General features: G+C 39.8%; 1 protein-coding gene across 4 annotated transcripts in view; it reads right to left on the bottom strand.

Moving 5' to 3' along the window:
• Nucleotides 1-15,073, bottom strand: part of USP32 (ubiquitin specific peptidase 32) — a 149,576-nt gene that overhangs the window by 111,153 nt on the left and 23,350 nt on the right. For all 4 annotated transcript variants that reach the window (XM_037880160.2, XM_037880159.2, XM_037880161.2 and 1 more), the window contains exon 2: nucleotides 6,813-6,940. In XM_037880160.2, the coding sequence (XP_037736088.1) occupies nucleotides 6,813-6,940 (128 nt within the window). The remainder of the gene's footprint in view (nucleotides 1-6,812; nucleotides 6,941-15,073) is intronic.

The raw sequence follows: 15,073 nt of genomic DNA, 5'->3' as shown, positions 1-15,073 counted from the left end.
GGCTAATAAAACTTCAGTGTATTTATTTCTTGTGCCCATTCTACTCTTTGCTTCTGTAAATATTTATTTACATTTCTTTCCAATATCTGCAAGGGAATAAGCCAACAATGTCTCTACCCATATTTTTATTTGAAATCTTCAGTAAAATATTTGATCACAATAAATAAGCATGCAGAGAGTGCCTCTTATACTAGACTTTCAACTACCACTAAGCATCAATATGATGCATTTCAAAAACAGAAAGAGCAAGACTGAAAGTTCCCATTATTCTTTTCACATAAACCTCTTAAGAGGAGTCTTTTATGATCATCTGTTTCAGTACATCACAAGTGACAATCACTTATTTCAGTTCCTTGTAACAAGTCTGTGTAAACTAAAACTTCAGGTGTTTGTTTTAACTGCTATTTTAACAAAACCTGATGTCTGCACAGAACTTGTATGGTATATTGGCAGATTACACCTCTTAAATGAGTGCAGCAGAACCCTGTAACTAATATTTTTGCTAACCAAATCCCATTTATCTATGATCTTTTCTGTAGTTTTCTGAGAAAACCAGGGCGGTGAGAGAAGACTAGCTCTCCTCCTTCCTCCCCTCCCCCACCCCGGCAAAATTTCTCTAGTATTGTATAGCTTAAACAAAATAAAATGAAAAATAGAAGATTTCGTCTATGAGCAGAAGTAACTTTCTCACTTTCAAGGTTCAAGTTCAGAATGAGTCTTGTCTGAATATGAAGTCTAATATCCACTCCTAATGGAAATGGCACCTTTCCTATCACATTACTTAATATTTCTGGTAGTTTGGTTGTATCCATTGCTGGCAAAGTAGTGCATCAGAAAAATTTAACCCCCGGACAACTTTTAATCAAAAGGTTTAAAACATTAAGAACTAGACTAAAACACTGATTGCACAGTGTAAGGTCAATAAGAGCTAAGAAGAAGAGGATCCTATATTGGGTGCAAACTTAAGTTTGTCAAACAAACCACTAGGGGATGGGAAGTTTATTTTGAGCTTCTTACACAAGCTTTTAATGAATGAGGGTGTCATCTGGCACCTCAAACGTCACATGGTAGTTGCTAACAAGACATCCCTGAACAGGTGATGAGGTTTCCTAGGAATCAATAAAAAATTAGGCTCAAGTTTCAGGTGTGTACATTGGTAGAAGACGGTCTGTGAGACACACTGTGGGCTGATGTCATATGAACAGGCCTGTTAATACTACGGCCTGTGTATACTGGAATGACATCCAGCGAAGTTGACACCTTATCTTATCATGGACATACTACATACACCACTTTCAAGGAAGAAAGAAAAAACTAAATACTAATCATGGACAAACATTGTTAAACGCATTACGTCAACTGTTTAACTGAGAAGAATAGTGTTCTACTCAATCTGACTGCCTGCGAATTTTAGTTTATTAGTATTTACTTCAGTATTTATTTAGCGGCTAATGCAATACCAAAAAGCATAGCTTTTAGGCCAGAAGAAATCCAGCCAGATATAATTTCATAGGACTACTCAATTAATACACTGTATCTTCTCTGTTCTACTCAAATATTTTAAAATATACTGTGTAAAAATTGCCATTTAACTGCTCTAGTCTCAAATATGAAAAAACTGCATTTCTAACACTAACAAATCTTTTTTAAAGTCACACACTTGGAATCATTTGAATCATTTATTGTTCCTGTTGTAAATTGCTAAATAATTTGATTGTCTTTGCTTTGTTTATAATCTTAGCATTATTTAGTTGCACAGGCCACCTTAATTCTGAGAGCTTGACTTTGCAATCTTTATCCTGTTTTTAATGAAGGTTTTCAGGTGTAGTTTCCTAGGTTTTTAAACTATCAAACTGAAAACACAAATTCCAGCATGTGGGATTATCTGGAGACCCATATGGTTCATCAGATGGGTTAGAACCTTTAGAGAGCAGTTATGCTAGTGGAGTAATTGATAGACAAAGTACTCATCTCCGCCTTAACATCATTTAGATCAATGGTTAAAGATAAAAGGTCTCAGAACAGAGCTTTGAGTAACTCATCTTTTTGCTTGCTTTCCCCACTTCCCAAGCCATCCAAGACAAGGGATATCTTCTTTAAAATATGGGTTTAACCAGGCCCTGATTTTGCTGAAGAATCTAATCAAGGTACTCAGTTCACAGAGATGAGTCACAAGTGTGTTACTTAAAGTATATTGCCTGACTGACAATTATTAGGCATATTTGGACATTTTAATGCTACATAGTTCTGAGGTGTCACGGTCTCAGCATTTAGCCAGCATAATCGTGGTTCTTGCATTCATCTTGGTTCACTGACTGAAATCTGAGACTTGCTGTCAGGTGGCGGGCAAGTTAAAATAAGATAACCATGACGTAGTCTCTACCAGTGAGCAATGATTTAAAAAACAGAAGACAACCAGCAGACATTATTTGAAAACAAAATCCACTGCTATCTGTGTTCACATGTCTCATCACTAGAACACCACAAGATCACATGTCTCATCACTAGAACACAGTTTAATCCCTAACACTGCACTACAAAGGGAGATGAGAGGTCCAGTCTCACAGTGGAATTTTAGGAATATTATTCCAACCCAATAACTCATAGGACAAGATACATTTTTGTTCCTATCCAATCACTTTATAGGCTATTAATAGCGAAAGCATCCTGACCATATATTTGGAAGTTAAGATTAGAGAGAGATTTCAAATGAAGAGTAAGTTATACAAAAACTTTTTTTTTTTAATTTTATGTGAGCTAGCATGTACATAGCTATTTCCTCTTGGGACTTGGCTACACTTGCGAGTTACAGTGCAATAAAGGAGCCCCGGGCGCACTAGCTCACTACCCGTCCACACTGGCAAGGCACATAGAGGGCTCTGACTCCACGGCTCCAGCGCTGCTGGTACTCCACCTCGGCGAGTGGAATAACATTTGCTGCACCCCCGCTGGACCGCCGCCAGTGTGGACGAGGTGTTGCATTACTGCTCTCTGATCAGCCTCCGGAAACGGCCCATAATCCCCTTTAGCCAAGTGGCCACTCTTGTCATTGTTTTTGAATTACTGTAGGAATGCGGATATAGCCTTTGAAAGCCCCATTTCTGACATTCGGCTGCTTATCTGCTCCGAGACAAAGCAACCATTAGTTGGAAAGCTGTATGAGAGAGAAAGGCAGGGGGGAGGGGCGTCTGCTGCTGAACTTACAAGACAGCATGCTGACATGCTCTCAGCCCCCCCAAAAACCCACTCTCCCCCCCCCCCCACATACACACAACACACTCCCTGTCACACTCCACCCCACCCCACCCATTTGAAAAGCACACTGCAGTCACTTGCATGCTGGGATAGCTGCCCATAATGCAATGCTCCCAATGCCACTGCAAGTGCTGCAAATGTGGCCACGCCAGTTCACTTGAAGCTGTCAGTGTGAACAGACTGCATCTCTTTCCCTACTGCGCTCTACGAAGGCTGGTTTAACTCAAAGCACTCTACATCTGCAAGTGTAGCCATGCCCTTAAACACTGAACCATTTGCATAAGAAATGTCCAACTATATTATAACAGTGAATAAAACAGTCCATGCTTTCATCATCTGTTTCAGCGCTGGGAAAGAAAAAAAAAGACAAAAAACTGATTTATAACAGGCAAAAAAAAAAAACCATATTCATGGAATAAACAGCTATATCTTCGAGTAAATCTTGAGATCGATGCAAAAGAAACATCTGTCATATTTTACAGGGTTAATAAACCTTTTGCATTAAATATTTCCCATATATGTATTACCACGCAGACAGACAAAAGCATAGGTCCTCTAGTTGGTGGGGAAGGAGAGCTAATAATTGAGGACATCGAGAAGGCTGGGTTGTTTAATGACCATTTTGCTTCAGTCTTCACTATGCTAATGCTTACCAGATAATCAACACAATATTAACAACAAGGGGGAAGGAATGCAAGCCAAAATAGAGAAAGAAAAGGTTAAAGAATATTTAGATAAGTTAGATGAATTAACATTGGCAGGACCTGATAAAACGCCTCTTAAGGTACTTTAGGAACTGTCTGAAGCAATCTCAGAACCATTTGCAACGATCTTGAAGAACATTATAAGAAAAGTTAGAGGAGGACAAGAGAATAGTATCCATTGTTAAAAAGGGGAAAAGAGGACCTGGGAAGTTTTAGACCAAACAACGTAATTTTGATACCTGGAGAGATACTGGAACAAGTTACTGATCAACCAACCTAGGGGATAACAGAGTTATAAGGAATAGCCATCATGAATCAGTCAAAACCAAATAAGGCCAAATCACCCGAATTTACTTCTTTGACATAGTTACTGACTTAGTGGATAGGGAGGAATCAGTACATGTGATATAACTTGATTTATACTTTTGACATTCTCATAAGCCAATTAGGGAAATGCGATCTAGATGAAATTACTATAAAGTGAGCGTACAATTGATTGAAAGACTGTACTCAGAATAGTTATCAATGTCAAACTGGGAATGCGCGTCATACAGCAGTCATCCTGAGTCCAGGACTACTCAGTGTTTCCATTAATGACTTGGTAATGGAGTGAAGAGTATGCTTACAAAATCTGCAGAGGACAACAAACTGGGAGGGGGATTGCAAGCACTTTGGTGGACAGGATAAGAACTCAAAATGACATTGACAGATTAGAGAATTGGTCTGAAATCAACAAAAATTCAATAAAAACAAGTGCAAAGTACAGTGAAAGCTGTTTTATCCAGCACACTGGGGGTGCTAATAAGTGAAAAATGCCAGTTAACAAAGAGGGAGGGAATTTGGGGGCAGGGGGATTTGAGGTTGGGGCACAGGCTCTGGGAGGGAGTTTGGGTGCAGAAGGGGGCTGAGAGCAGGGGGTTGGGGTGTGGGAGGGGGTTCGGGGTGCCAGATCCGGGGGGGGGGGGGGGGTCACTCACCTCTGGCAGCTTCTCACAAGTGGCGACCTGTCCCGGCTGCTCCTAGGCAGAGGCGTGGCAGGCAGCTCTGCACACTGCTCCTACCCCGCCCCAAGCACTGGCTCCACAGCTCCCATTGCCCAGAAACCATGGCCAACAGGAGCTGCAGGGGCGGCACTTGCGGACAGAGGCGGCACGCAGAGCTGCCTAGCTGCGCCTCCTCCCAGGATCAGCAAGGATAGGTCACCACTTGCGGGGAGCGACGCAGAGCCAGGTAGGGAACCTGCCAGCCCCATGCCAACCGGACTATAAACCGGACTTTCTATGAAGATTAGAAATGCTGATTTATAGAGCTTTCCGGTTGGTACAGGGCCAGATAACACAGCTTTTTACTGTACTACTCTTAGGAAGGAAAAACCAAAAACACAACTATAAAATAGGGAGTAACTGGCTAGGAGATAATACTGCTGAAAAGGATCTGGGGGCTACAGTGGATCACAGATTGAACACAATTCCAATCAACAATATGATGCCGTTGCAAGAAAAAGGCTAACATTCTGGGGTGTATTAATAGGACTCTCATATTTAAGTCATGGGTGGTAATTGTCCCACTCTAGTGGGCACTTGTGAGGCCTCAGCTGGAATACTGTGTTCAGTTCTGGGCACCACACGTTAAGATGTGGACAAATTGGAGAGTCCAGAGGAGAACAACAAAAGTGATAACGGTTTAGAAATCCTGACTGATGAGAAAAAGTTAGAAAAACTGGGCATGCCTAGTCTTGAGAAAAGGAGGCTGTGATAACCGTCTTCCATTATGTTAAGGGCTGTTATAAAGTGGACTTTGATCAACTGTTCCCCGTGTCCACTGAAGATCGGACAAGAAGTAACGGGCTTAATCTGCAGCAACGGAGATTTACGTTAGCTATTAGGAAAAACTTTGTAAATATAAGGGTAGTTAAGCTAAGCCTTCATGATTGGAGTTTAAGAACAAGTTGGATAAATACCCTCAGGGATGGTCTAGGTTTCCCTGGTCCTGCCTCGGCACAAGGGGCCAAATTTGATGAATTGAGAATTCCACCCCTACATTTCAAGGATTATCTTTTAAAAAAATCAGATGTATGTGCTGTGTACAAGGTCAGCAAAATTGAAGGTATTATAAATATATGATTAGGAATGACAAACAGCAAGATCTCCGCTTAAAGTTCTGGCTCATCTTATTCTTTTCCCTCCAGCATTCAGTATTTTATTAATTTCTCTCTCAAATCACTTCAACACTGAAAAATAAAACATTTTTCTGAACATCCATATTAATGCACAAGATGGCAGCGTGGTGGTTTTTTTTGGTGGGGGGTTACACAATATTTTTATATATGGAGCACATTTTGTTTCTGGCTATTTCTGTATTATGTATGAGTCTTTACAAATACAGTTAAGTAATCTTATTTGATTTACAATCTTTTAAGACACTTAAATTGTCAGTAGAATTCTGGAGTAACCAGGAGCATGGGTATCTTTAAAAACAAAGAAAGCCCCACCCTGTCATGAGAACTCTACAGGGTCAAGCTCCCACCTCAAATCAACACGAGTCTAGGACTTTGACTCTTTCGAAAATAGGATGGTATACCTCTCCATTCCGTTTCCCCAAGCCAATCTCAGGCTGCCAACTGAGTGTAGATGTACCTCATTGTCACTTGACAGCTATTGCTCTGTCTTGATTAAGCAACAACATTGATAGTATCTGACCAGAATCATGGCCAATTGTCCCCAGCCAGAAAAAGTGAGCATAAAGCTGTATTAAAAATGGCTGCTCATCACAATTAGGATGGATGTATACTCACACATACATACATCCTCTAAGGAAAACAGTAAATATACAAATATAGATAGATATAATTACCTCTGCAACTTTTGGAGGCACTCCATCACCAAGCACTTCCCTAATGAAGCACTGCTGGCTCATGTAACATGAGAGTCCACAAGTTCTCTTGAAAGCATCTCTCAGACGCTTTAGTTCTACATCTGTAACTGTATTAAGAAAAAGAAATTATAATCAAGGAAGATGTGCAGGAATATTTAGCAGCTTTAACTGCACTATCAAGAAGTCCTTTCACAGAGAAATAAAAACTTCTAAAATATATCCTCTTGTCTTGCAATAAAAATACCTAGATAAATTAAAGAAATCGTGTATTTAATTTATTAGCTCTCATTAGACATCTGGAAAAATATTCCAGAAAAGGAGCGAAAAGTCACATAGAACAAAAAATTTAACATCAATTGAATATTCTCTGTATAATATATACAAATCTGGACTGAGTATAAGGCAAACGCATGATCTGTAACTGATAGTTGACAACATGTAGTAAGAGTTGAACTAGCCAAGCTGCTTCATGTAAGCAGTTTTCATTTACCAAATAAAAAGGTCTGCTTTTGTGCTATATAAAAAAGAGTTTCCGCAAATCATCACCTACAGGATCATAATACAAAAAGCATTAATAGAAAACAGATCTAACTATATTATGGTTAAGTTTTGGCAGGAGCGGAAAAATCATTTAAGTTTTTCTTCCACAGTCACAGCTACAAGCTGATTTCTCTACTGAAGCGTATTTGCACCTACCTATGACATATGACAAAAGGATTGATGGGTTCCCCTTTTACATGCACACAGGCTTCCTCTTGCCTGAAGAACTGGTCTTTCATTTTAATATTTTACACTTCCAGCATCTTTCTAATGAAGTTCTTCAAGGTCCTAATTCAGCAAGGCACTTACGCTTGTGCTTAACTCATGTGCTTGAGTGCCTCGTTTGAATGGAAGCCAAAGTGCTCTGACAAAGTGAAGTCTCAGAACCCTGTGAGATTCCATTCGATATCCATTTTATAAAGATAACGTTCGGCACATTTCTGTTCCTTGGTCAAATCCCAAACTGGGTCAATATGCAGTGTAGCTGTAGCCCTGTCGGTCCCAGAATATGGGAGAGACAAGGCAGGTGAAATAATAACTTTTATTGGACCAACCTCTGTTGAAAGCCTCTCTCTCTCACCAACAGCAGGTGATCCAATAAAAGATATGTCACCCACCTTGTCTCTCTAAAATGGGTCAATTACAGAACTAAGAACAGAGCCATGGAGTTTTGATTCCTGTTGCCTACTGCAACACCACACTCTCCCTTAAGACAATCTGAGCAGCATTACCCCCACTTCAATCCTGCATTTAAGTAGTGCGTTAACAGACTTTTCCTGCTGACTTAAAGTAAAAAAAAAAAAAAAAAAAGGGCGGGGGGGTGTTTAGAAAATAAAGTCCTCTGTTTCTGTCAATGAACAACTAAAACTGTCCCATACCTAAACTTGATAATGAGGAGTATCTAAAACCATTCCCTTGCCAATGCAGGAATAGTTTCTAGCAGATTTTCGAAAGCACATTTATTATAAGCTATTATCAAAACCCTTTGAATCTCTCCTCACCCAAGTATATGTTCTAATCACTCTCCATTTATATCCTAAGAGAAAAGGAATAAAACATTAACTGGAATTCCCATCCCTAGGCTGTGTCAGACTGAGACAGGTTTGTGACCCTATTCTGCCATTAGAAGACTATATGACCCAGATCACGCATCAGTGACATTGTACTGCAGAACAGAACCATTTTTCACACTGCAGCCAGAACACAAAGCAAGCAACATTGGATGCAAAACTAACATTACCACTAGGGCATTTTTCATCGTCTTCATAAGATTACTCAAACCATCTCCCCTCCTGAAGGTCTATAAATCAGCAAGCTAAACAATAACAAACATGACTGAATGGTTATTGGGGTTTAGGGCTTTGAGTGTTAGAAGCATACAGCACACCACAGATTTCATTCCAACCAGCGTCCTTGAAGATTACAACTTGTCCCTTAACTCACTGAAGATTCATTGTCACTGTTTTGTCAAAATATTTCTCACCTATTTTGAAATTGGTTCATATTTAAATTAAAAATCTACCTTTCATTAATAACTATGTTCACAAGAAATCCCCATATTTATTTTCATATATATTATTGGTTAAAGACAATGATACTGAAATTTTCATATGCTTTTTTTAAACTAAAAACAAGGTTTTAAAGGTTATGAGAAATGGGGTGATAAAGAAAGAAAAGAAGCTATTTTGACAGCATTAATGCTGTCATGAAGAGATAGTTTTGATGTAAGGATTTTACTTGAGCTATTGCCACTGCATATCATACTGATAAAACAAGAACTGACATTTAATTAGGTGATCTACTGGCAACGGCATTGTTATCTGGAGCATAAAGTAACATTTAAATTTCATACTCCCATATTAGTTGCTGTCTATATAGTCATTCCCAATTTTTATTTCTTAGGAGAAAGTAGGATTCTATGTAAAGTTTTGCTAAAACATCACAGTCTCGTTAGAAAATTCTCTCTGTGAAAATTCTCTCCTCAGCATTTATCTGGGCACAGGAAACAGCCCAAGGAATAACCTCCACAGCTGTAGGTTGCCCCCAACCTCTCCTGAAGAGTGGAGGACAGGACACAAGGCTAGAGATTCTGCACACCTGATCCTGTATCTCACCATAGCCTTCAAATATGTGAGGAATTCACGTAGCAAGGCTCCATACAACGCTTGACTAAGTATTTTTGTAGGAGTAAACCAAGATACCTAACTCTTGGACAAAATCTAAGTGTGAAGGGAACATTGGATGTCCTACAAGATTTAAGTTCAGGACCTTCATGGTATTATTCTCTGAAATGCTTCCAGTTCCACATGTAGGGCTAGAAAGACAGGCAGAACTACCAGGTCTAAATGCATAGAAGAGATATTGGTGAGGGGAGGACAAATTTATGCTTATTAAGAATGGGGAACCTTCTGGGGAAGGAGAAGCCTACAGAGGAAACATAAGCTCCACCTTCACCAAAATGGAACCAGACCGTTGGCATGTAAAATTAAGAAGGCTGTAGAGCATTTTTTTAAACTAAGGACTCTGGGAAACCTGACCAGTATGGAGGAGCACATCCCTTAGGGATGAATTTATTAAAAGATGAGCTCTATATTCTAATATACAGAATAGGAAAGAAATTGCTAAAGTACAGGTAGAAGCTAGTGAGGAACAGCCAAACATAGAAGTCCAATTTAAACATAACTCATGAAAGCAACTAAATACTGACAATATGTACAAGGGCTTATATATAAATGCTAGAAGTCTACATAAGTCAAATTCTAACAAGGAAAATAGGAAGGAGCACAAACTCTGGCAAGTAAAATGTAAATGTTTAATAAAACAAGACAAGAAAGAATTGGAGAAGCAACTTGATAAAGATGCAAAAACTAACAGTACAATTTTTTAAGTTTTAAGTATATCAAAGGCAGGAAGCCTCCCAAACAAGCAGTAGGGCTGCTACATGAGAAAGGTATTAAAGGAGCACTCCAGGAAGACAAGGCCGAAAGCCCACCTAGTCCAGTATCCTGTCTTCCGACAATGATCAATCCCAGGTGCCCCAAAGGCAATGAACAGAGCAGGTAATCATCAAGTGATCCATCCCGTCACCCATTCCCAGCTCCTGGCAAACAGAGGCTAGGGACACCATCCCTGCCCATGCTGGCTAATAGCAATTGGTGGACTTGGTCTCCATGAATTAATCTAGTTCTCAAACTGGGTGACTGGGCAACAAAACTGCAGATGAACTTTAACATTGATAATGCAAAGTAATGCACATTGGAAAAAATAATTCCAATAATACATATACAATGAAGTGTTCTAAATTAACTGTTTACCACCCAAGAAAAAGATCTTGGAGTCACTGGATACTTCTCTGAAAACATCCACTAAATGTACAGAAGTGATTTAAAAAAAAAAAAAAGCTAACAGTATGTTAGGAAAAAGGATAGAAAAGAAGACAGAAAATATCATAATCACTATATAAATCCATGGTGCACCCATACCTTGAATAGTGCCCAGTTCTAGTTATCCCATATCAGAAAGGATATAGTGGAATGTGAAAGTGTACAGAGAAGGGCAACAAAAATCATCAGGGTTATGGAATGGTTTCCACATGAGGAGAGCCTGAAGAGATTAGGGCTGCTCAGCTTAGAAAAGAGGCGACCATGAGGGGATATAACAGAGGTCTACAAAATTATAAATGCTGATCTGAATACAGTGAAAATTGAAAAAGTGAACAGAGAAGTGTTATTTATCCCTTCACATAACACAAGATGCAGGGGTCACCAGGTTTAATACAAACAAGAGAATGTACTTTTTCCACACAATCCACAGCTAACCTATGGAACTCATTGCCATGGACATTAGCCAAATAGCCAAACGTATAACTGGGTTCAAAAAAGGACTGAATAAATTCATGAAGGATAGGTCCATCAATGACTATTGCCAAGATAGTCAGGGACACAACCCCATGCTCGCCGAGACCAAAAGCCTCCAACTACCAGAAACCAAGAGGGGAAGAAAGGGGTGGATCACCATAACTGCCCTGTTCTGTATACTCCCCCAAAGCTCTGGTATGGGCCACTGTAGGAGACAGGATACTGGGCAAGATGAACCATGGCATGACCCACTATGTTCTTATGTTCTATTTTACAGTAAAATAAAGGTATTATTATGAGACCTTTGAAAAGGGATAAGTGTCTTCCAACACAAAACAAGAAACTTTCTCCTAGCATTGTATTTTTCCACACTGTTGGTTCCAAGTCCATTTCTTTTAGTCTCAGTATAAAATCAATCCAATCTTTGTTGTGATTATACAGTGAAGAAAGGCCAAGAAAGATGTTTAAACAACATAACCTAAATCTTGCGTTAGCAGATGCTTCAGGGTTTACATAGGTAAGATGATGCAATATGTACACCCCACTGACTTTCAAGGACCCAATTAATGTATTAAACACACCAGCTTGATGCATGGTTACTTAATACAATCCCCTGTCACTCCCAATGCTTTAATTTAATGCACTAAACTAAGTTAAACACCACTTCAGGTTCAGTTTCCTAAAAGAGGTAAAATGCAGAAAGTCAAGACAATGAACTGACAGCCAAAACATACGTAAGTCCTTCATTCTACTAAAAGCTTTTCACATTTTTTATTAATTACTGCATCGCTGAATTAGAATACAAACCTTAGCATTGTATGAAGTGACACTGCCAATGATCTGTATTTAAATAAACATGGGCTTCATAAAAACTTCCTGAGGGGTAATATGAATTACTTACATTAAGCCCTTCTCAACCACACCAACAGGAGTATATACTTTTTTCTGTCTACTGAGCAGAAGCACAGCAAAGGAAAGAACCCCGAGTCCACCAGCCTGGTAGATACCAACATTAGAACCTTATCAGTGGTGGTCTATAGTCTAACCTGAAAGACTATAAACCTCAAGCCATATTCCAATCTGTTAACATTGACAGGAGCATGCACTGATTCAGAGCAGTATTACATAGCCTTCTTCTGAGTCAATAAAAAGCACATTTCCAAAGGTTTAATTTCCTTTCTTCCTTCTCCTTCCCATAGTCCCAATATTAGTACAAAAGGTGCAAAATGACAACTTTAGGGTAACAACTTTATCTTGCAACTTCTCACTTCCTTTCTGTTTTTTTTTTTTTTTTAAACTGGACCTCAGCCTTTTGCTTCTGAATCCCCTCATTTTCTAACTTCCCAATGCATGTCCTTTTCTCTACAGTATGCCATCGGAAGCAACAAACACTCCTACATGGGACTGCAGTTGCATGCCTACAAAGCGCATGTCCCCAGCTGTAATGACAACCCCAGCCACTTAGGAAGAGAATAGGATAGGGCAATTCCAGTCAGTTTCCAAATGCTAATACTGGTGCTTCTAGTTACTGTAAAAGCACTACAGAACAGAAGCACAAGCACACTCCTAATTAATTATATTTAAGATTTTCCTGCTTGGTTAAGTGAAAAAATGCAGCATACCATGCCCAGTTTAAATCTTCAATTACTGTTGTAAGAGAAAATTTCATTTACCTGATAAATGTGAATTGGCTGCATATAATATGCTAGAATATAAAGCGACTTTTACTCATGCAAGTGCTTTCCTAGTCATAAATTTATTGGCTGCTCCTTTATAAGATTTACCCGTTTTAATAATTAAAACAATTCATAATCTGGCAACCTTAACTACAGCCATCATTAACACTTCTGCTATAATTTATATAGCACCTTTAAGGGGCTGCAGAGGAAGATTTGGCCTTCTCCCTCCTTCCACCACCACCTGATCCTCCTGTTCCCATCTCAGGTATCCTCTCCCTCCACCAGCCTGACACCCATGTCCCCTACACTAGACCTCTCCAAATCTGAATTAGTGGCATTATGGCCGGGTGCCTGGGGTTACAGTGCCACTCGAGTTTGTCCCAGCCAGCCCCATCAAACCTCCAGCTTTCACAGCTTTTGGCTTTCAGCTTTCATCACAAGAGTACTCTACAAATAATGTATATATAGGAATCACTACACACACCACTGAACTGCAGCCTTCTCTGTGTTTAATATCTCCTCTAATGTCGAACAGCACATAATATTTCCTGTGCTAAACTTGTTTCGTGAAGAACACTGAACTAAACAAACTGTGGAGCAATTCAGGAAGCTGAATATAATTGTGCAAGTTTGAATTGGACTAGGAAACCAAGAAAAAAAAACCTCTACTTGTAAGCAGTGGATACTGCAGCTGGGAGCATGTCTCCCCAGCCAGGAAGACAGACTCACAGCTGGCTCTCTCTAAGCTACCGCAGTAGAAACAGCGGTGTGGACGCTATGGCACACGCAGGGGCTTAGGCTAGCCACCCAAGGGATCCCCTGGGTTCAAACTTGGGTGGTCAGCAAGAGTTACCGCCCACGACAACATCCACACAGCTATTTTTTGCCCGCTAGCTTGAGAGGAGCGAGCAGCAGGTCTGTCTACCCAGGCTGGGAAGCTTGCTCCCAACTACAGTGCAGGCATACCTTAAGTGCTCAAGATCTCTGTTTTAGATCTCATCCAAAAGGCTGTCCTGCCTGCAGCATACTGACACCTAATGCCATGAACGACACAGAAGCTATGTCTACACTACAGACCTCACAGCAGCACAGCTGTACTGATCCAGGTGCCCAGCTGTAAGATCTCATGTAGCCGTTCTATGCCGATGGGAGAGAGCTTGTGGAAGCTTTGTACTTAAATCTCTAGTCACTCTATCAAGTAGCTGAGTCGTCTGGAAGTATAAACTCCTTGTCACAAGGGTCCATAAAACACTACCAGGATTTTTTTTTTATTTTTATTTTTAATGGGAAGTTTGGATTATTTTTTTCCCTCACCATCATTGCTGCTTGACAGATATACCGCCATTGCCCACACCCAACTGCGATTGGAAACTGAAAAAAGCAGATTTTCCCATTGACTTACCGAACCCATGCACCACTGTATTTCTCTACTATTGAAAAATTTTAAAAAACAGACAAATTTAACAGATCTGGAACAGCTCTCCTCTACTTTAAGGGCATCTGGACAACAGTTAAGTTCAAGAACTGTTCTCCTTGTAATATGCCTATTCCTTCTCTATTCTACTCAACATCATGCATGGTTGCATACCTCCTTAATATTTTGGAGGCAGGCCTGAGAAATCTTCAAAAGTCTGAGAACAGAGCACTTAATCTGCTCCCTTCACATTTTCTCTATGGCTTCCCCTTGCTTTCTTCTACCGGTGTTTAACCCCTGGTAAGGAGGGAGGTGATTTTAATTGTATTATTTTTATTACAATAGTTCTTAGAGATGAGGGTCCCACTGTGCAGTGCCTAGCACAAAAGAAACAGCCACTGCCCTGAAGAGCTTACTATCCACGTTCTTCTCTTTCTTAGGCTCTTGCTTAAAGATACACTTTCCAATCCCTTTTGCTCTGTTAGTTCCAAAGATGTTCATTCGACATAGGAAAAATTCAGCTCCACGCACCCATGAATCATCATGTTGGGGCTATATGTTTATTTTTATTACTTTACAAATATTGTCTTGGGCATACACTATTCTTGTTCTAATGTACTCCATCACATTTAAGTATCGGTGCCCTCCTATATTTATATCTGATCTACTTATTCTGTTAAGTTGGCCAAACTGAAGTAATGAATTTTTCTTTCCTAATAACTGGTTTTGCTTTCATTACTACATAAAATA

This window comes from Chelonia mydas, chromosome 17 (genome assembly GCF_015237465.2).
Source record: "Chelonia mydas isolate rCheMyd1 chromosome 17, rCheMyd1.pri.v2, whole genome shotgun sequence".
NCBI lineage: Eukaryota > Metazoa > Chordata > Testudines > Cheloniidae > Chelonia > Chelonia mydas.
Note: the sequence above shows the minus strand (reverse complement) of the source record. Positions and strands in the feature narration are given on the sequence as shown.